The sequence below is a fragment of the Erpetoichthys calabaricus genome, chromosome 2, assembly GCF_900747795.2.
Source record: "Erpetoichthys calabaricus chromosome 2, fErpCal1.3, whole genome shotgun sequence".
Lineage (NCBI taxonomy): Eukaryota > Metazoa > Chordata > Cladistia > Polypteriformes > Polypteridae > Erpetoichthys > Erpetoichthys calabaricus.
In genome coordinates this window covers 349,458,770-349,481,066 of record NC_041395.2, presented here as the reverse complement: position 1 = coordinate 349,481,066, position 22,297 = coordinate 349,458,770, and the positions used below count along the sequence as shown (strand labels likewise).

The 22,297-nt window shown below is 44.6% G+C and overlaps 1 protein-coding gene across 1 annotated transcript; it reads right to left on the bottom strand.

Moving 5' to 3' along the window:
- Positions 1-1,662: 1,662 nt before the first annotated feature.
- Positions 1,663-22,016, bottom strand: LOC114647418 (C-factor-like). Its single transcript, XM_028796147.2, has 6 exons — positions 21,724-22,016; positions 13,786-13,837; positions 12,089-12,276; positions 10,745-10,900; positions 9,132-9,242; positions 1,663-1,885 (listed from the first exon to the last, which is right to left on the bottom strand). The coding sequence occupies exons 1-6, from the start codon at positions 21,865-21,867 to the stop codon at positions 1,772-1,774; spliced, it is 765 nt and encodes a 254-aa protein (XP_028651980.2). The 5' UTR covers positions 21,868-22,016; the 3' UTR covers positions 1,663-1,771.
- Between the last annotated feature and the right edge of the window lie 281 nt (positions 22,017-22,297).

Sequence of the window (22,297 nt, the reverse complement as noted above, 5' to 3'; positions counted from 1 at the left end):
TGCTGGCCTGTAGCTACTCGGACCCCCCAGCGTCCCCTTTAATGCAGTGGGACAACATTTACAAGTTTGTGCTCCTTTCCCCAGGGTGCTGTTTGTGGACGCTGACTGAGCACGTGTTGCGCTTTCTTCGCAGTCCAGAGTGATTTGTTCAGGCAGATTCATTCGTTCACTCAGTGGCCGCCATGTTTGTGTGCCACTCGTGACCCTGTAGGTCGGCTGATCGAAGGATGAGCCCAATATAAGGATTCACATGTCAGATTACGCTCACGGTTTGCAATCCTTTATTCTGTCCAAGCAGAACAAACCAAACTGCACAATAGCACAGCTCTTGGTTATGTGAACGTCACCATCAGGCAGGACTCGGTGAACCTCATGTCCCCATTTGTCAAATGAAGTTGCTCTTCGTCTCCACAAACTCTCAGCCAGGTGGGCCTTGTGGTCCCAATAAGGGGGAGGCCAGACAGGTAAGGCAGAATATCAGGGGGACACTAAAATGAAGCTCCGAGAGCGCCATGTTAACATAGCGGGTTTGTTAAAGTGCTCCACCATATCAGCCTGGTGACTTTCTATCAGTGAACTCACGTGGCTCCACAATCCGTACTCAGCCCTACTTTCTCTGCTGTTCTTTTTCCAGTTTTCTGTTGTTGTGATCTGCGCCCCCACCACCTGATCAAAGCTCTGTGCAGCCCCTCCATTGATGGATTGAAGACCAGAGGTCCACATGACCATCATCATCATCATCGTTGTCTAATTCTTGAGATCACTAATGTTAGGAGAGCTGGCTGGTCTCGTGGCCTCGGACCCCCTGCAGATTTTTTTTTGTTTTTTCGGACTTTATTCTTTGTTAATCAGAAGTGCATACTTTTATCTTTTTTCTTTCTTCACCTTGTAAAGCAGCGGTTCTCAAACTGTGGGGCGCGAAGTAATAAAAAAGGGGGCACGAATGTTGCCATATGTGGCGTAATTTCACTATTTGTAGGGAAATTTTAAAGTTGGAGCGGTGTATCGGCAGCAAAAAATATAGGAATAAACTTTATTATGGTTTCAAAAAAACGTTAGGGGGGCGCGATTAAAACGGTTATGAAAACTTGGGTCGCAAATACTTAAAGGTTGAGAAACGCTGCTGTAAAGCACTTTGAGTTTCACCAATTGTGTGAAGACGAGCTCTAGAAGTACACGCTGATGCTGATGCTGATGTTCTTGTTGGTGTGGCTTCAGCACTCAGGTGCTTTCCCTGGCTCGTGAGTTAAGGTCCTCTTCTGTTTCGTCAGATTTTTTCTTTGTTCTCGTTTAGGTTTGCCTATTTTGTTCTTTGATTTTTAGCTGTAATAAAAATTTCATCATGCTGTGCCCACTTGGTGCCACTGCTCTACAGAACAAGTTGTTCACAACTCCCCATCCTGCCCACTCGATGGTTGTGTGGAGTCTGCATGACCTCCCTTTGTCTCTGTGGACTTTCATCTCAGCTTAGATGACCAATTAGGTTAGGTGATGTACTTGGGGGGCACTGCCATCAAATCAAGTGACTTATTAGAGACAGACCCCCAGTGGGCTCACAAGTCACTGATACGAGGCTAAAGCAGCAGGCGCCCTGTAAAACACCTTGGCAGTCACACTGGGAGATTAAGTACGTCAAGAACAGAAGACGCAGAGATGACACACTTGACGTCACCTTCACTCGTCCTCTAGACACAGTGTCTGACGGTGACGAGTGACTTTGTGCACAGTTTCATTTTTATTACGAGCTCTCGTTACACGCCACTCAGTCACTTCACAACGGCAGAATCTCTCCAGTGTAACTCACATACCCGCCGTTGTCCTTTTCTGACAAGTCTGACATGACATTAAGGATCCCAGTGATGCTCTCTTCTTTGGTCAGGTGGGCCTACAATAAGAAAGACATGACGGGGTTATCAGCTTTCCATGCACTCAGATCTGCCAAGAACACAAATGCGTCACGTTGGCGGTGCCCGGCGATCCTCCGCTGACTGACTGTGTGTCACCTGATTAGGCCTAACAAATTCACAGAGGCCTGAATCCTTCAAACTGAGCTCAACAGTCAGAGAGGAGCCACCTACACCCCTGGCTCACATAAACAAAATGATTTAAGGTAGTAAATTAAATTTAAAAAATATGAAAGCAAGCCAAAGAATTCAAATATTCTAAACATTTCAAAATGTCAAAAATGACAAAGCTAAATAGTCAAGTGTTAAGACAGCTGATTTTGTGCCAATTTCCTTTTGGGTTTTGTACAGTAAATCTTTCTCGTTGGCCTCGTTATTTTTTCCTTTCATTTTTGAATTGTTCGCAATCCAAAAGCACAATCACTCTCTGACTGGACTAGTGAAGCACGTGGACCCGGAGTCCTAAAATAAAAGGCGATTTAATAAGATAAGGGGCTGCTGATCACTTGTTGTGTTTTGCCAATAGTTACTAACAAATGCTCAATCTGACGATGTCCTCAGTTGTCACCATGCACTTCTGGCCCTAAGGTCGTGGACTTATGGACGCCTATGAGCCGTCGTGTTTGTCTGCTGCTCACTCGCTCCTCATTCAGACTCCTTTCTTCTCAATCTGTTTCTCTCATTCTGCGTCTCTTACTTGCCTGACGGTCAGCAGATGTCTTACTGCCGTGGCACTTTGTTTTTTCGCTGCTCCCCCTTATCGTAATAAACTCCTGACCACAGATTTCCTAAATCTGTGACTATGCAGGACATTTCAGGTCACAAGATTTCAATTAAGATCAAGATGAAGGTTCAAACCCCAGTGGTTGGCGAGTCATTGTGTGGCAGGCGGACAGAGTAACTTTAGCATTTTATTATATGTGATGTTGACTTCTGTTGAACTTTACCATTCTCTTTTGAATTTCACCGTAACACCAGATTGTTTTTGGTGGGTGTGGCCATCGCTAAGATGGGTTTCTAAGAGCTGCCATCCCAGAAGTGACGACTCCCTGTGACTAATATCCTAGCGGGCATCGCATGCTGCCTGTTGTTCAGGTTTGTGCGCACATTTTCAAAATGTTTTAAATGCCTTTGTGTTGATTTTGTGCTTATGAACTTTTTGTTAGTCCTTCTGGTAATAAATCCACATGTCATCTTCTGGTCTACTCTTTTCATTTTGGCTGCCATTTGTGGTGGAATACAAAGAACCAGAAAATCCAGAAATAGTCAAAGAAAGCCCACAAAACCAAAAGAGCTAACGGAGAACAAAAGACAAATCAAGGAGCCAACAGATCAAATGAAATTAATCAAAAGACCAAGAGAATTGAGAAGAAGGACCGGAAAGGGTGGGAAGAACAAAACGGAATAAAGAAAGTGAATGCCAGGGCAGGCCTGTTGGGCCCTTTAATGGCCTCTGGTGAGCTGCACACCTTTAGCAGCAGGAGGCTCGACAGACAGACTACTAAAATACAAACTATATTATAATAATAATAATAATAATAATAATTAATAATTCCCTGCGGTGGGTTGGCACCCTGCCCGGGATTGGTTCCTGCCTTGTGCCCTGTGTTGGCTGGGATTGGCTCCGGCAGACCCCCGTGACCCTGTGTTCAGATTCAGTGGGTTGGAAAATGGATGGATGGATGGATGGAATTAATAATTCACATGCATAACAATTAGAAACTGATTAAAAAACACTAAACAAAAAACAAAACGTCACATACAAGACTTGGCTATAATACTGACATTGGTAAATATCACAAAATAATAAAATGAATGACCACCATGCTTGTGATGTCAGGGCTGTCCAATAAACCCCCAGCGTCCATCACTCGCACATTTCAGGTTTTGTGCTCAGGAAAGTCGTGCGGGGCAGTGGAGGGCAGCAGGACGCAGATCAGTCCACAGCCGGTGCCACGAGAAACCGCAAAACAAAACAACAAACTAAGAACAAAGTGAGGGACATGGAGCATTGGGGTGGGTGACATCACGAAACATACAAAGTGACATCTTGGAAATCGGTTAAGTAAGCTAAGGATCACGACAGAGACAGGGTGATGATACACTGAAAATGTGAGCCTAACGTACAGACATGACACGCCGACATCACGCCTACGTCAGGCTACCAGGGGAAGGGGAAGATGACAACATCGTGAATTTAAATGAAAACACTGAAAGCTTGAAAAGAAATTAACAGCAAATGAAGACAGAAGTGAAAAGAGCAACATGGGCTAGGAATAAGGGGGACAGACTCCTAAAGTTCAGTAAGTCATAACAGCAATAAACATAAAACAGCACAATGTGAGAGCAGCAGGGCATAAATCAGAACCACGTGGTGTGAAAAGAAACGCGTTCATTAGGCAGGCAGTGTGGCGAAGTGGCCGAGGCTTTGGACTTCAGACCCTGAGCTTGTGGGTTCCCACTACTGGTGCTGTGTCCCCCTGAGCAGTCACATGACCTGCAAATGGAACCAACTGTATCATAAATGTCAAAGGCGTCAGACAAATAACTACACGTCATTCAGAATGGGCCCGTTAGCCACATTTTGTGTGGGTAACCAATGAGTACCTAGGAGGTCCTGACCAGACAGAGGGCATAAACATTTTGAGGCCCCCTCATAACCGTCAAGACTGAGTTCTCTTTATCTGACATTGCTTTACCTGTTTGTGAAATCCTGGGAAGATGATATTTATCTCTATATCTAGAAAAGCCAAATCCCACCGACTCACTCATCACAAAGTCTCCTGAACCACGAGGACTTGGGACTTGAAATTTGGAATGTAGGTTACCCTCGGCCCATAGGTGCTCGCTAAGAAACGCTTTTAAAAATCTCTTAGTTTTTTAGACCCGTCTGTCTGTCTGTCCGCTTTTCACGAGAGAACGACTTCATGGATTTAGATCTTTTTTATTTCTATAATTTGCTTGAACATTCCGGTTGATTTTTGCGACTTCTCTCATCGCGCTAAGAATCAGAGTTGGCTTGCAGGAGCGAGATATTCACGCTAATCTGAGACCGAGGCTGAGGGGGAGGGGGCAGAGTGATGTCGGGAGTGGGCGGGGCCTCCTCACTGTCCTGTCTCACTAATACGCGGGGGAAGCTGTGGGGGATGGCTAGTTACTGTACATTATAAAAACATAACTACAGTACACGTGTAATACCTGAACACTCACATACTGTATAATAAGTGAGTTTGACAGTACGCATGCTATCAATGACAGAGAATGAGCATTCAGTTTAGGGGGTCTGCCCTGCGACCACCACAGTAGTTCTTGAATTTGAGCATGTGCCGAATATTATGATGCCTTTGTTAATTAAACAGCCTCATTCTCAGAGGCTTTGTTAGCTGAGGTCTTACTGTATTGTGTGCATCCTGCAGAACGACCACCATGCTCCTGGCCTGAGTCGTGTTTGAGTAGGACCCAACGCTGGACAACAGCAGACAATATCAAACAATACCCATGAAAGATCTCCTGCTACTCACGGCTCATAATTCACACGTCAAGTCATTAGGTTGGATGCTCTCAAAGTGCAAAACACATGCATTTTCTGCTACAATACCATTAAATAAATAACTAATAAAATAAAATAATAATGAATGTGGTGCACAGACAGGGAGCCTTGAGATGTCTGCTGGGTAGTTGACTTTTGGAGTAACCAGGAGAGGGAAGTGAAAATTGATTTGGCTCAGAACTGGGAGATCAAGGACCACTGTGCGTCAAGGCCCAACATGAACAACCCAACTGTAAGTCAAGGACAAAAGCAAAACACAAAAGAACAAATCACAAAGACTTTAGCAAAGGGACTGAACAGGGTTTACTATCCGCAGCTCAGATAAGGAAGGACTGCCCTGAAAGATGTTTTATTGTGTCGTAATACCCAGGTGACGACTTCTGAGGACTTGCAGGTCCTAACAGCAGGTGCCCAAAACGGAGGTGAATGTGTGCAACAGAAAATGACAACTGAAACGGCACAAACAAATGAATTTGCAATTTAAATACACTGGAAGACCAAAAACTAAACTGAATTCAGGGGACCTAAAAACTCCCAAAATAAGAGCTGGATCATGAAAAGTGATTTCCTGCACAAATCAAAAGAATGAATCTTTCCTAATATGCTGCTCCTGGAGTATGTGAATTTCCCCTTGGGATTAATAAAGTATCTATCTATCTATCTATCTATCTATCTATCTATCTATCTATCTATCTATCTATCTATCTATCTATCTATCTAATAAGCGCCTTCATGTCCAGTCACACTTTTGAACTGAAGGCCCCTTATTCATTGGTCAAGAGTCCTGTTTTCAATTCAAAAGAGAGAATCTACGTGAAAGGGCTTCCTGTGCGCTACTTTCATTTTGTGGACTTAGTTATCTTGTTATTTAATACGCTACCGTGGCTGTCCGTTGGTCACCTGTCACTCGCAAACTGTTTGACATTTAGTACACATACACTACGTGACATCGCCTGTCCGCTTTCGGGGTGATGATTGACCTCCAAGGTTATTCCACTCTTTATTTTATTGTAGAATCAACTCTCGGCAGTGCGGTGCATGCGTACAGGCGCCGTTCTCGTTCCCTACCACCTTCGCCATCACTTCCCCTACCTCTTCATATCTTAAATCATTGTTGAGGCAGATTGAAGACTTAAGTGCCAGCTTAAGTGTAAAATGAAGGAAAACGTACAAAGTAATTGCAACACAAACACTGACTTAATCAGATTTAACGCGAAAAGATGCCGACGAACGAAGAGAAGAAGTGGGCCGCTAGGGTGGAGGAAACGAGATGCTCATGAAACAGCAAGCACATCAACCTCTGAGCAAACGAATGAGAAAGAGTCTGAGAACTAGGAATGCTCACGTCAAGAGTATTCACTGCACGTTATCATGCAGTGCGCCGTCACTGGTTTAACAAGATTTCAGCAAACAGCACACACATGCAGTTGAGACGTAGTGAGCATATGGCCGACTTGATGTGCAGATTAAGCGACAAAGTTTATGATGGACCTTCTGATTCAGTTTGCTGTTCTCCAGCGTTGGTCAAATTTGACACCCATTGTATCAAATGTTGTCATCTCTGTGACGCATGAAAACATCAGATTCAAGTTTTTTCTTGCCGATCACTACAACGATATGTTATAAAGTATATTTTTAAACCTGCTGCTGCTGCCACATTAAGAGCCAACTGAGTACGACTGCAAGGGCGACATGGCAGAATGAAATGTGAAGTGGCAGTCCGTGTCCTGATGAAGAGCTCGGCTATAAGAAGTACACTGCAGGGTTACAGAAGTAGTGAAAGAGTAGAAACGCGCAGCAAAGAGCCAATGAAGTAAACACGGCCATCAGCCAAGTCAAAGAAACACAGTGCCTCAAGTCAAAGTAAAAAGAAGTTTCGAGATTTGTAAGCAGAAGAGTCTGCCGAGCAGCTCAGGCCCTCTGATAAAACTGACAGGATCTGACTCTCCTGCCATTGTTGAGTGGACTGGTAGTGTGAGACTCAGTTTATGGTCGCCAGTTTGGAACTGCTTTGTGTGGCTGAGAGTTTGACACTTCCATATTCTTATGTGCTTTCATTATACAATGAGCAGATTGTAAAGTCTGTAATTGCATCTTACCAGTGAGCTTGTTATAACAGCCTTAGCCTGAACTCTGTGAAGGGCGCTAGAAACAAATGAATGGAGTTGGCTGGCCACAAACGCAGCAGAGTAAACGGGACCAGGAGATGAGTGTTCAGATGGAGCAAAGTGGCGTGAGGCAATTTAGGAGACCCACAAAACCAAAGCTGCCTTGATTTGGCCTCACCCTACACAGCCTGGCCTCCCAATTCCACAAGCAGTACTCTTGACCAATGAATGACAAGATGAGGCGGGTCTTCAAGTCAAAAGGTCTCTCCCAGGAGCCTTCATGTCTCCTGCTTATGCCATGCAGGAAGCAGTTGATGAACTATTTATTAGCTCCTTATCCACTTTATCTTAAACCTAAGGGATGGGGCCTCTTGACGCTGCAGCACTGAGCCCACCTCACCAGCCTAGATAGATAGATAGATAGATAGATAGATAGATAGATAGATAGATAGATAGATAGATAGATAGATAGATAGATAGATAGATAGATAGATAGATAGATAGATAGATAGATAAGCCAGTGCTGGCGCTGCCCTGCTTTAGTATTTTCACTTCTGTCTTTCTTTTCTCACCTTCTCTTCGGTGACCATTTTGGATTTTACTTGTTTTTATTACTTTTTTTTTTTTTTTAGTATGGACCTTGGCCCTAATTTTTGGTTTTGTTTTCTAGATCTCAGACTTGCTTTAGTTTGTGCTTTGGATTGCCCGTGTGGTTTGCCTTCCGGTTTCCATTTTGTTGTTTTGGTATGTCTTTTGTCTTTAACTATAACAGGAACTTTGTTTTATGTTTTGCAGTGAAGGGTGTCATGTGGTTCCCCTCTCCCTTTTTTGCCAATGTAGACCATGAAGCCTGCTTCTTTAGTTTAGAGCCACGTTGGTTTTGAGACAAGTGGCCTTCACGCATAGTTTTAGCACCGAAGCTTATGTTTCTGTGCTTTGAGATTCCTAACAGCAGTCAGAAAGAACTCAAATTATAAGAAGGGTGTATAAAATAAAGGTACTAGAGAGAGCGCCAGACAGAAACTCCCCGGAATGATTGTGAGATTTTGATGTCTCTTAAAACTTTAGAAATACGTGACTAATGTCAGTGCTGCAGACTCCTCTGTCTCCGTCTTTTCTTTCCCTCCTTACTGCCAGCCCTCGGGTGGCACAGTGGAGCCCACGGCCATGTGGACAAAGTGCATTTACACTCCATATATTTAATAATGCCGGCTTATAATTTGTGTACGTCCTGAGCAATCAATCTGCACTCAAGGAGATTTGAAAGAAGCAAAGCAGACTTCAGGAAAGTGAAAATCCCAGTAAAAACATCACAATGGCTGAAGAAAAGAATAATCAGCTGGGATAGAAAAAACGATTCAATAAACTGCCATCCTGGCCCACCCACTTCAAGAGTGTGTGCTGCGGTGTGCTGCCCGTGGTGAACGGTGACTGATTCACACAAAGTCAGCGTCGAAGTGCAGCTGTCTGTGTTTGTACCTCGCACTTGTGACGGATACACGTTAAGAATGTAACACTCAATACAAATAATCGGCACGTGAACTCTGTAAACTGGCACAAGGCACTCACTTGGGGTCCACCCATATCAGTCTTCACCCATCCAGGATGCAGGGACACACATAAAATGCCTTCACCTGAGAGATCAAAGGATAGACTTCTGGTCACCATGTTCAAAGCTGCCTGAAAAGAAAACAACAGAAACGTTCAGTTCTCTCCACACCCATCTGGGCTCAAACCAACGCTCTTCCCTTCTTCCGCCGAACGGACTGCACAACCCTAAGCAGTCAGGCTTCAAGAGGGGCCTGTTATCAGCACATTACAGCTGGGTAGAGCTACCAACATGTCATCCTTCTTCATCCTCGTAGATCTCTTGTCTGAAATGACACAGTCCACTATCAGATCCTCCTCACCACCCTCTGGGACTGCCCTCTGATAGTCTGGGCAGATCCTACTGAGCGTTCAGCTCAGGAGAAATATTAAAGGTTCACCAAGGAAGGACTGAGGTGCTCGGAGGATCAGTGCTGGACCCTCTCCTCATCTCCTTATACCCCTCTTGACAGGGCACTATCAGCGAGTCCTGTGTTTTCACTTATCAGTGCAATGCCAATGATGAGCAACTGTACCTGATGTTCCCTCTAGAGGACCACACAGTATCAGCTACAAGCTCTCCGTGTCTCACTGATACTACAACCTGCATGAAGGAACACCATCTCCAGCTCAGCCTAGCAAAGGCTTCTTGTTATCTCAGCTCTTCTGTTTGTTCCCCCCTCACCTATCTCATTATTATCAGCTCAATATCACTAACACCCACCATAATGTATGCCACCTTCACTGACCAGGTTGCCACAGTCTCTCTCTATGCAGGATCAGACCGTATCTAACAGACTTTGCTCTTGTCACGTCTAAACTACTGCAGCTCTCTACTGGCTGAAGAAGATTCAAAATGCAGCGGCACATCTAGTGTTCAACCAGCTGAGGCGGGCACATGTCACTCCTCTCCTCAGATCACCACATTGGCTCTCTGTAGCAGATTCAAATCCTTGATACCTGCCTACAGAGCAGTCAGTGGGTCATGACCTATGTGCAGGACATGGTGATGTTGGTGACGTCCTCTGCTCCTTCTCACTCACTCAGGTCTGCTGATGAAAGCCGTCTGGTGTCACCACCTCTGCATGGCATCCAAACCCAGTCCATACTCTTTTCACGTGTAGCTCCTAGTTGGTGGAAAGAGCTGCCTTCCTCCATCTGAACTGCTGACTCTCTCGATGTCTTTAAGAAGCGTCTGAGGACTCTCATTTGGTGAATTTCTGTATAACTAATATTAGCTGTTAGATTTTGTATTTTAGGAGTTGTAAGTTACTTTCATTCTGTTCTGAGCTTTTCTGATGGCTACTTTTGTCACCTTGTCCTGTCACACTTGGCCCCAGACTGATGCCTACTTGATTACGTAGACCTCTTTTGTAAGTCACTTTGGATAAAGGCGTCGACTAAGCAAATAAATGTAACTGTAAATGTAAATGGAAGATCTGCACATAACACATCAGAGCACCTTTGACGCATGGCAGACATCATTGGCCTTTGCAGCTGCTCACGTGAGGTGTCTGCTAAAGCAGCGAAAACAGCACTACAGGGTCTTTGTGACATTATACTGGCATGTGGTGGCACTCACACAACCCTCTTACCTTTGAGGTGTTGTACGCGTAACCGATGACATGAGTGCTTTCTCCCCAGATCAGTTGGATTGATCCCAGAATAGAAGATATGTTGATTATGGCGGCCCGGTGAATCCCCATTCCAGTTTCCTGGTTTGCAGCTTTTCTCAATAATGGCAAGAAAGCCTGCAGAAGACAAGAAAATGAAATTCAAAAAATGCAAAAAGCTCTAAATATCCATCAAGGAACCAATTCACAGTAAGATGCACTTGGTTAAAAAGTCGACCCTTCTGGAGATCACAGGTGCCCCACGTAAAGGAATCAAACTCTAAGAGATGGAGGAGCAGGCAGCAGAGCCCATCCTTCAACCCATCCGTGAGCGCCACTCGCCTGAGATGGAAGTCTTTTCATTAAAGGCGCATGTCCACCTCTACTCAAGTCGATCGTCATCTTCTATCTTCAGTTTAATAAACATCTTAAATAAAACCTGAATTAACATCCACCGGTTTAACTGGTGGGCTGAGTGTTGGTTTAATTTGTGTATATAATAGTTGTGATCTGATGCTATACTCTCAGCATTTCAGCTTCTTCTTCTTTCGGCTGCTCCTGTTAGGGGTTGCCACAGCAGATCATCTTCTTCTATATCTTTCTGTCCTCATCATCTTTGTGAATTTCCCCTTGGGATTAATAAAGTATCTATCTATCTATCTATCTCTTGCTCTGTCACACCCATCACCTGCATGTCTTCTCTAACCACATCCATAAACCTTCTCTTAACTCTTCTTCTTTTCCTCTTCCCTGGCAGCTCCATCTTTAATATCCTTCTCCCAGTATACCCCTCATCTCTCCTCTGTACATGTCCAGACCAACACCATCTCACCTCTCTGACTTTGTCTCCCAACTGTCCCACCTGAGCTGACCCTCTAATGTCTTCATTTCTAATCCTGTCCATCCTCGTCACACCCAATGCCAATCTTAACATCTTTAACTCTACCACCTCCAGCTCTGTCTCCTGTGCCACCGTCTCCAGCCCATATAACATAGCTGGTCTCACTACCATCCTGTAGACCTTCACTGTCACTCTTGTTGATAAACGTCTGTCACAAATCACTCCTGACACTCTTCTCTTCTGTCAGCATTTTATGCTCGCTACTAATTCTTATTTATTTTATTTATAAAAGTCACATTTGTTGGCCAAGTTCTTGCTGGCTGCGTTTTCAGTGTGTCTCTCTATAAAAACCTGCTGGCAAACCAAATGAAGTGAACTGACATCTGTCAGCTGCGACCGTTCGGTTTTTTACAAATGGAAGGTTGTGCAGCCCTGGATTTCCAAGTCACACACACACACTCAATACTGAACTGTCCACCATTTACCTTGGTGACCATTAAGGGGGACACTGCGTTCACTTCATAGTTCTTCATCATGCCTTCAGCTGTGACCTCGTTCAGAGTTGATTTCACATATATCCCAGCATTGTTAACCAGGCAGTTGAGGCCTTTGTCCCCAACAAGGGACTCCACTTTCTCAAAAGCGGCTTCAATGTCATCCTTGTTTGTGACATCTGTAAGAAGACAAGAGAGTTGTGCCTCAGCTTTTGTACATTCATGCTGCACGTTAGCCAGGTTGTGAGCACTATGGGGGGGGTCTGGAACTTGAAAGTCCACTTTTTGAGTCATACTGGAGTGGTCAGTGTCTACATCAAGTATTTTAGAAGCATAATGGGATGTTAAGTTATATAGCGCCCCAGATGTGTAGACTTTGAGTCAAGAAAGGTTATCCTTAAGCTACATAACAGACTGGTGAGGGCTCATCTGGAGTGCCGTGTGTAGTCTGGGTCTCCATATTACCAAACAAGACACAACAGCACTAGAGAAAGTCCAGAGGAGAACAAGTAGGCTGATTCAGGTCAAAGGAGAGTGACCAGTGTGGTGCAAGTTCACACTGATTCAAATGAATAAGTTCACGTTCACAGGTCACCATTTCAATTTTGAACTAATTCATGTTCAGTTCATTTTGTATTTTTAAGGAGTGAGAATAAATGGCCCATTAGTTTACTTTTTTCAATTCTGCATGCTTTATATTAGGCACTTACAGTGTTCTTGAATAAAATACAATAATTATGAAGACTTTTTTTATTTACATACACTTTATTGAGTTATACCCAGCAACAAACACGTATAACCATATATGCTAATATTCTCCCAGTCAAAAAAGAAATTAAATAGATGCAAGTATGCACAGAAATAAACGCTCTATTTCCAACCATGTGACACAAATGGTGACCATGGAGCCCACGTGTAGGTGAACTAACCTCTTACACTGCCGGTCAAATTACGTAATTTGATTGCAGTTCACCTGGGCATTTGACAAAAGTAACAGGACAGGAAACAAGCTGGGTGAAAAGCCCTTAAATCAGACCTAAACCAAAACACCAAATCCTAAGTGGTAAACCAGAAACTCAAAATCACTTAAGTATTAATTTGTAAACCCAATCAATTGTTTCACAATAATCACACCCCAAAGTCTGACAAAGAGTTACTCACATCCCTGGATTTGGATCTCAAGTGAAATGCCAGGTTTTATAGTGTCACACTAATGATGTCACGTCTCACAACTAAGTGGTCCAAAGGCCAAAATGAACTCAAAAAACTGTTTTCAAATGTTTCTGTGTTAATAATGGAGAAAGAATGGTGGCCTGAATGAAACGTTCAAAACAATGAAGGGAAGTAGTAGAGTGGATGCCAGCTGATACTTTAAATGAACCTCTTCAACGAGAACACATGGGGCACAGAACTTGTCACACAAACCTTAGGAACTTTCTTTCACACAGAAAACCACAAACAAATGGATTAAGTGACCAAGTAGTGTGGTGGACAGGAGGACTTTGGGGACCCTCAAATCTCATCTCAGTGTTACTGTGGAGAAATAAGGCGAATAAGATAAGTGGGCTTGTTCAGCACAATGGTCTGTTCTCATCAGATTTGTTCAAAGTTCTAAAACATTTCTTTACAGTCTATGAACTGGATGCCAAATGGCCTCATCAGAGTACCAGGTCATAGTTTTTACTTACCAAGGGTCACAATGTGGAGATCAGGATGGCTCTCCGCTAATTTGGTTAACTCCTAAAAAAAAGGGAGAACAAGCATTAAATTAAAACAGCCATACAGCCAATCTTACAAAGGTGTTAACACCTATGATAATGGCTGTGGGAGATGAACAAGACCAGGAATGCTACAGCAACACCGGGGAACGTGTGACTCCACATATTTACAGAGACAGAAACGGACTTACCAAGATAGACAGATAGATTGAAAGATGTAAAAGGCACTATATGATAGATAGATAGATAGATAGATAGATAGATAGATAGATAGATAGATAGATAGATAGATAGATAGATAGATAGATAGATAGATAGATAGATAGATAAAACTTTATTTGTCCCTGGGGGGGGGGTTGGCTTTTTACAGAAGCCCTTTAAATAAGTAAATCCATAAACAGGCAGATAGATAAGTAATTATGTAAACAAATAAATATAAACACTGACTTTCGTCTAAACATACATTGATATTACTATCACACTGTCCATCAGGGTGTTATAGGAGACGTGAAGGACATCACTCTCTTCATGGAAGGAGCAGAGTTTCTTAAGGTAAAAGAGTCTGCTCTGTCCTTTCTTCTCCAGTTCCTCTGTGTTCTGAGACCAGTCCAACCTGTCATTACTGTGGAACCCCAAGTTCTTGTAGGAGTGGACCACCTCTTTATACACTCTCTTAATTAGTGACCAGACATGGTGGCTCTTTGATGTGGTGAAAGTCAATAACCAGTTCCTTGGTTTTGCTGCTATTAAGTTGCGCACAAGTTCTCCACCTGACTCCTCTCCTATGTTTCCTGATCAATACACCCGATAAATGCAGAATCATCTGAGAATTCCTGCAAGTGACATAACCTGCTGTTATATTTCTAGTCAGAGGTGTAGGGAGTGAAGAGAAAGGCAGACACAGACAGGCCTGTTCCTTGTGGTGCTCCAGGGTTACTCACACAGTCCTTGAGTCTTACAATCTGTGGTCTGCCTGACAGACAGTCCATCATCAGGACACCATCAGCTCATCCACCTGTATATCTCCGAGTTTATCCCTTAACAGGGATGGCCGGATGATACTGAAGGCACTGGGTGAAATCCCAAAACATAATCCTCACAGTACTACCAACTTTCTCCAGGTCAGAATATGCCTTGTGGAGCAGACACATAATGGCATCTTCCACATCTCTTTGTCTGAAAGGAAAACTGCAGTGGTTCCAAGTGGTCTACCACAACAGGACTTCTATAGTCCAGGACCCACCTCTCAAATGTCTTCATGATGTGAGGTGTAAGTGCCACTTGTATGTAATCATTAGGTGAAGAGGTACCTGTCTTTTTTTGGAACAGGAACAATGCAGGAAGTTTTCCTCAGCAGTAGCACTTTCTGAAGTCTTAGGGACCAACTGAGCAGGTGACAGAGGACACCACAAAGTTGGTCAGCACAGGCCTTAAGAACTCGAGGACTAACTCTGGATTTGCAGCTTTTCCTGTGTGTAGCTTTCTCAGTTGTGTCCTTGCTTGTCTTTCAGCTATGGACAGTCCATGCGGATGGTCAGAGGTGGACTGGTCATTGGCCATTCCAGTTGATGTAGTAGGAGCCCCATGCTCTCCCAATCCGTCCACTGACTTCATAGGAAGAGTCACCAGAGACATGAATGTCACTGTCGAGGTCAGTAAACCTCTCCACAAGGTCAACACTCTCTCCGCAGACAGACACACTGCTGATGGCCGTGCCCAAGAGGTCATTAAAGGCCTGGCTCTTTGTTTTTATCAGGACACTCACAAGCCCAGGCACTCAGACTCCTCGCTCAGTCTCTCGAACGCCCCGATCAGAGCCTCCATTGACTCCAAGAAGATCACAGCATCATCAATAAAGTCAAGATCCGTAAATCTTTCTTCACCAACAGATGCCCCCCAGCCGCTGGACCCCACGAATCTGCCCAACACCCAGTCCATACAAGCATTGAAGTAGGAGCAGAACACACCCCTGATGAACCCCAGAATCTACTGGGAAAACTGGGAAAAACACAGAGGTTCTGTCTCCACTCTGCACAGCACTCACAGTACCAGTGTACAGGCTGGCCATGATAGCCAGCAACTTCGGGGGGATCCCACGAACCCTCAGGATATCCCATAGGGCAGCTCGTTCAACTGAGTTTAAGACTTTGTGAAAATCTTCAAAGGTTACAAAGAAACTCTGCTGAAATTCACGTTTGTGCTCCATAAGAACCCTCAGTGCCAGGATGTGGTCGATGGTAGACTTCTTAGGTGTAAAACCAGCCAGTTCCAGTAGCTGGTAGGTGAGCAAGTGATCACGGATCCTATTGAGGACAACCCTAGCAGGTGGTGCAGTGGTAGTGCTGCTACTTTGCAGTAAGGAGACTGTGGAAGATTGTGGGTTCGCTTCCTGGTTCCTCCCTGTGTGAATAGCGCTTTGAGTACTGAGAAAAGCGCTATATAAATGTAATAAATTATTATTATTATAGCAAGGACCTTACCCAGCACCGAGAGCAGTGTTATCCCCCTGTAGTTGCTAGGTGATCCCCCTTCCCTTTCCAGATAGGGATGACAAGTCCCGTTTTCCAGTCAGTTGGGATGATGCCAGTCTCCCAAATTGAAGCAAAGAATGCTTGCAATGCCAGGAGGACAGCCTTACCACCAGCCTGGAGAAGTTCACTCCGGATACCACAGATCCCTGCAGCCTTTCCCCCCCTCAGCTGGTTCACCACCTGTGCCATCTCAGTGAGACTGGGGGTTCACAGCTAATTGGAGGACCAGCCTCAAAAACCGTGGACCCAGAGATATCCAACGTCCTAGCTGGAGGATCAGCTTTGAACAACTGCTCACAGTAGCCAGCCCAGCCGGGCACAACTGCAGTGTCATCCGTAAGGACCGTTCCATCAGACGCCCTGACTGTGACTCTCCGAGGAACAGATTCAGATGAGCATAATCCTTCAATTCCTCTGTAAGCAGGATGCGGGTCACAAAACCATAAATGGTGTGTCACCTGCTCACAGATTCCTCTATCAAACGCCTCCTTATCTGCCCTCAGGGCCCTCACAGACGTCCTTCTGGGTTCCCAGTACAGACCAGAGCTGCCATGAAGCTCTGACTCCTCTCAATGATATCCAAGATGCCCTGTGAGATGAAACACCTCCTTCTGGGAACACCGGTAACACCAACACAATCCTCAGCAGCCTTCAGGGTCTTGTCATGGAAGGGCTCCCACATCACATTAGGATCGGCAGTCACATCCAAGTCTGCAAGCTCCTCACACAAACTGCGCGCAAACTCATTAGAAACAGCCTGATCTTGGGAGTCTGGCCAGGTCCAGCTTCATTCTTCTAGCAGGTTGTGGTCTACTGGACCTAAGCTGTATCATCAGAGTAGCAACAACAAATTCTGTGGTCATAATTCACAAACTGGTCACTTCTGTAGTCCCTGCAATTCTGTAGGAGCCTCCAGCATCTGCCCATGAGAATGTGTTTGATCTCCTTCAGTGCACCACTACTGGAGTTCCAAGTCCAACAATGCAGCTAAGGGCACAAGAACCAGGATGTAGCGATCTGTAGCACCTGACCTTTTACAAAGTCAAAGAACATGGAGCCACTTTCATCATGGTCACCAGACCAATGGGGACCAACACAGTCCTTTTAGCCAGCCCCATCAGTGCCATTTGTCACATTGAAGTCACCCATGACCAGATGAGTGTCACCTTGTGGGCACCCATCAACCACCAAGTGAAGCTGTGAATAAAATGTCTCCCTCACTGAGACATCACTCACCGCGGTCGGAGCAGACACAAACACAATAAATAAGGCCCGCAGAGAGTGCCTTAATCTGAGTCTCATAATACGCTCGTTGAAAGGAGTGACATCGGACACCATTGGAAGGAGCAAATCCACTACAGCAGCAGAAACTCCACGAGTATGACAGCCATCAGAGTCACCAGTCCAATAAAAGGCGTACCCACCTACAGAGATCTGGCCAGTCCCAGGTCTGCGTAGCTCAGAGAGTGCCACCACTGAAATGTGGAGTTTATGCAGCTCCTCCGACAGCAGAGAGACAAGATGTTCCAGCGCCTACCTGGACAGGCTGCCTCAAATTGGGACCCAAGTGCTGCCGTGCAGAGGGTGACGCCTCAGCACCACACCAGTTCCGATGTCAAACAGGTTTCAACTCGTCTGGGGATGAGGCTCTCGAGGCCTGTCCCAAACCCTCCATAATGTGAGCAGCCTTGCTGTGGGTGGGTGCAGCAGAGCTACCCCCATAGGGACCAAAAAGGAGTTTTGACTGCCGTTTTGGAGCTGCATGAAGTTTTTATGGTGGCTGGAGTGCCAATCCTGCCACCAACCCCCACGTTTTCCCTGCAGTTTTACGCCATACCTGGGACCAGTACTGTACCAGCATTATGCAAAGTTCGGTAATGTTATACACAGGTCTTGAGGTGGGCTGGTACACCATCGCTACATTTTTTGATATCTGCAACAGAATACGGACATTAAATGGTTGTGTACCTGCACCTCTAAAGGGGACCCCAGTCCCGTCTTTGACATTATATATGAATATCACCACACTTTAAACTTTCATTATCTCCCCTACTCTTTGATATATGTGAACTGGCATGCTCGAAATTCAGAGGGGGGAAGCTGTGCTTGGTTAACAAGCCCACAGAAACAGAGATTACCACCCATGATTTGTTTCCAATGCTTATACCAGCGTTTCTGAACCTCTGGGTGGGTTGTGGGCTGCCGCTGGTGGGTCACAAGTTACCATTGTTTGTAATGGTTGTGGGTCACAGTGGGACAGCAAGTGGAACCTCTACGTGTGATGACAGCTCTTGCTAAGAGAGAATCTGACGATGGCACACTCAGAGGGTCACAAAGACACTTGCATGGGAAAAAGTGGGATGCAATACCAAAAAGGTTGAGAAACAATGGATTCAACTCCATGAGAATGTTCCTGAAATTGCTTTATGATTCATTTATTGAAACGTAGGCTCTGTGTCTTTTAAGGTGTGTGCCAGGTGCTTTTGGCAGTAATAGAACTGCACAGCGCTGCTACATTTGTGTGACTACCAGGAGGCAACATGTCACATCCTTCCATGCATTAATCCCTTACTCATCCCAATGTCTTCTAGGGAGTTAGAAGTCAACAAATCTGGAATGATATTTACTGTAAAATTAGGAAAAGTTAAGTTTTGTGCATTTGGAATGGATCAACAAGTGTGGCATTTTCACACAAGCACAAACACAAACAAATTCAAGACAAAGTGTCGTGCCTTCATAAAGTTTGATACAAAATGTCACTCTAAATAGCGTGAATCCACCATGTAGTCTATGCATTGCCTGCACTTTTAGTTAATGCACGTGTCACCAATAACGTGTCAGTACAAGAGGGAAGAGCATGGCGTTTGTTAATTTTGTATTTTATTTTGTGAAAAATACAAACTTATCCATTATTTGCTTTGGTATCATGTTGGCACTATTACTGAGGTATGAAAGCTGGTATTGGCACCAAAGTCAAAATTTTGGTATCAATTCCACATTAACACACATACCCAAAGTGTTTGCTTTGTTACAAAGGGTTCACATAATGTGTGAGTGAGCAGCTGTCCCAAGGAGCGGGTGGGCATGTTCACGTGTGAGGGTAGAGGTCACAGTGAGACTGACTAATGGTACAACAGAGGACAATGGTGGCCAAGTGATAGTTGTATCCTTGGATGAAAAGTATAATTTCATCCTCCTTGTCTCTCAGACCTCGTTGAGGTCTACAAAATTCTTCAAAGGAATCAGCCCGATGGATCCAGCAGCATTCTTTCTAGTGGCCAGAAAGGACTTCTTCACATATTAGTCATGAAGACAGAACTCTTGACCAATGAATGATGGGGAAAGGCAGATCTTCAATTCAAACATGAGATTAAATTTAAAAAAAAAACTACATAGGATATTAAAAACACGTGATTTTTTTGGTGGAGTATTTTTTAAAAACTCTTCTCTTGGGTGTATATTTGAGTGTTAAGGGCACAGGTCTCCCTTTGTATTCACTTATTTTTGGGTGACTCATACCTGCTGTACTCATCCAGCAGTCCTTTGAGGTGAAAACACAAATCTCTCCAAAGCTCTGCCATCACGTTTTTCAAAGTCATTTTCCACCTTGCATAAAGTAGTCAGGTGTTCATATTATGTAATAATCCTAACAGTTTCTATGGTAAGCGAGTCTCATTTTATTTTACAAACTTGAGTAAGACTAGGCTGCTTGTTAGCTACTGAGCATTAATGGCTAACCAGCATACTGGACCACCATGTAGTGTATGTATGAAGGAATGCCTCACCAACCTCCACATATTATGGCCAGGGTTCTGTGTTGGTGTCTTTAAACCAGGGGTCTCCAACACGTCTCCTTTCCAAGTAGCTCGCCAAAGGGTTAATGAATCCTACCTACATTTGAAAACTTGATTAGTCAAATTAGGGGTGGGCAATCATTCCAAAAAATCATATCACGATCCTTTTAACACAAAATCACGATCCACAATCTGAACTGCAATCTATCTTTTCAATGTGGCAAACACTTAAGAGAATATCCAGACTCAAACTCATCAAGACCTAAGTAACACTTTATTTTAAATATCAAACAAAATTTAATTCAACTGTTCTCTTGTTTGCTAGCTAAGTGGAGTTAAGGATCACGCCAGCTTCAGCCCTTTGTGTGCATCTCAGATTCACTCCAATAAATTGGTACTGCAAGCGAACTATGATACGTAACAAAATGAGAGAAGTTGCAAAATCAACCGGAATGTTCAAGCAAATTGCAGAAAAAAACCCCGATCTAAATCCATTAAGTAGTTCTCTCGTGAAAAATGGACAGACAGACATTGAATTTTATAGTATATACCAGTAACGACGTACTGCATGATAATGTGCAGTGAATACACTTGACTTATACTTCTCATCCTCTTTCTCTGTACGTTTAGCATTCGTTTGTTCAGAGGTTGATGCACTTGCCGCTTCCTGAGCAACTCGTTTGGACGATCACATAGAAAATGTCATTTCTATACCACAGCGGTCGTGTGGCGCCTTTCACAAGTGATCTACTACTTACCTGTTGTGTTATAGCGCCTTTAAAATGTAGTTTACCCGAAACCCCTCCAGTAGTGCTCAATGTATCTTTACTTCTCAAATGTTAATGTTTTACTCTTTAATAACTTATAGACTACATTTTATTTTTCTCCCTTGCACTCAGTGAGCGAAGCCACTGGGTAATCAGCTAGTACTGTATATAAAATGCACATCCCTATCAGATTATAAAGTACAATATTTGTCAGCATTGGGCAACGGCAGATGATTTCTTCAGAACTGGAGTTTGGTACTTAATGAATAATCTGCTCTCTTCAATACAATATCGCTATTCAATAATCCTGCTGTAATAATAATAATAACTTTCTACCTGGCGATTTGCCAGTGCCGTAGAATTTATGTGCGCCACCCACTCACTGGCCAGCCTATTAAAAATCTTCAGGAGGTGCCCCTGTCCCCGAAGTCCACTTCAGACTTGTCACCAAATGGCGGCGGCCTTCTTCAAGTCCGGGTGTCTGTCGGCTCAGGCAGGCAGGCTTCGGAAGTTGACAGGTTGACCGTCTGACCTTCTGTCTGCGTAGCGGGCTGTAAGTCCTCTCTCTCTCTCCGCGTTGGGTCAACACAAAGTCCGCTGTGAAGCGCGCAGGAGCAGAACGCTCGAATCCTCCTCGCTACATTTGCAGTTTGCACCTCGAACTTTCGGCTTGTCCGCCCATTTTTAAGCGCGCCGGACTCGGCGGTTTAAGCGGGAGGAGGTGGGCGCGCGCGGGAGTTTAGCGAGTGAAGTCGGGCGCACACGCGCGATAAAAGCTGGCGGACGGGAGGACTGAAGCAGACAGCGCGGACTCACCTTGGCTCGGCTGCAGTCCCGGGCGGCGGCGATCACCATCCCCGGCCTCGAGCTGCTGTTCATCAGCGTCTCCACCAACTGCAAGCCGATGCCGCGACTGGCGCCGGTGATCATGATGCTGCCGCACTTGTGAAGACCACTCATGGTAGCGGAGGAGCGACAAGTTCTCGGAGGTGAGCGCTGGACGAAAATGAACTCGAACTCGGGGCTAACTACCTCGACTTTGGCCGATATCGCCGCCTACACGAGAGGAGGGTATGACAGCTTTTACGGGTTGGGCTCCCAGAAGAGTGCCAAGAGTCGCTGAACATCAGCCGCCTGTCCCTTTTGGGGACGGTGTCCGAGAGTGCGAGCTGGCATTGGGCGACGGCGCAATGCAAATAACGCGAAGGGAGGGCGCGCCGAACGGTGGGTGGATATTCGAGCCGTCGTGCTGATTTGATAGATAGATAGATAGATAGATAGATAGATAGATACTTTATTAATCCCAATGGGAAATTCACATTCTCCAGCAGCAGCATACTGATACAATAAATAATATTAAATTAAAGAATGATAATAATAATAATGCAGG

Bases quoted from the DNA above. Each gene is read 5' to 3' on its own strand.
- LOC114647418 (XM_028796147.2), bottom strand. From the start codon at position 21,867: ATGAGTGGTCTTCACAAGTGCGGCAGCATCATGATCACCGGCGCCAGT. The intron at 13,838-21,723 runs GTGAGTCCGCGC...CCTTTTTTTTAG, and splicing joins GGGACTGCAGCCGAGCCAAG to GAGTTAACCAAATTAGCGGA. The intron at 10,901-12,088 runs GTAAATGGTGGA...TGTCTTCTGCAG, and splicing joins CCCCCTTAATGGTCACCAAG to GCTTTCTTGCCATTATTGAG.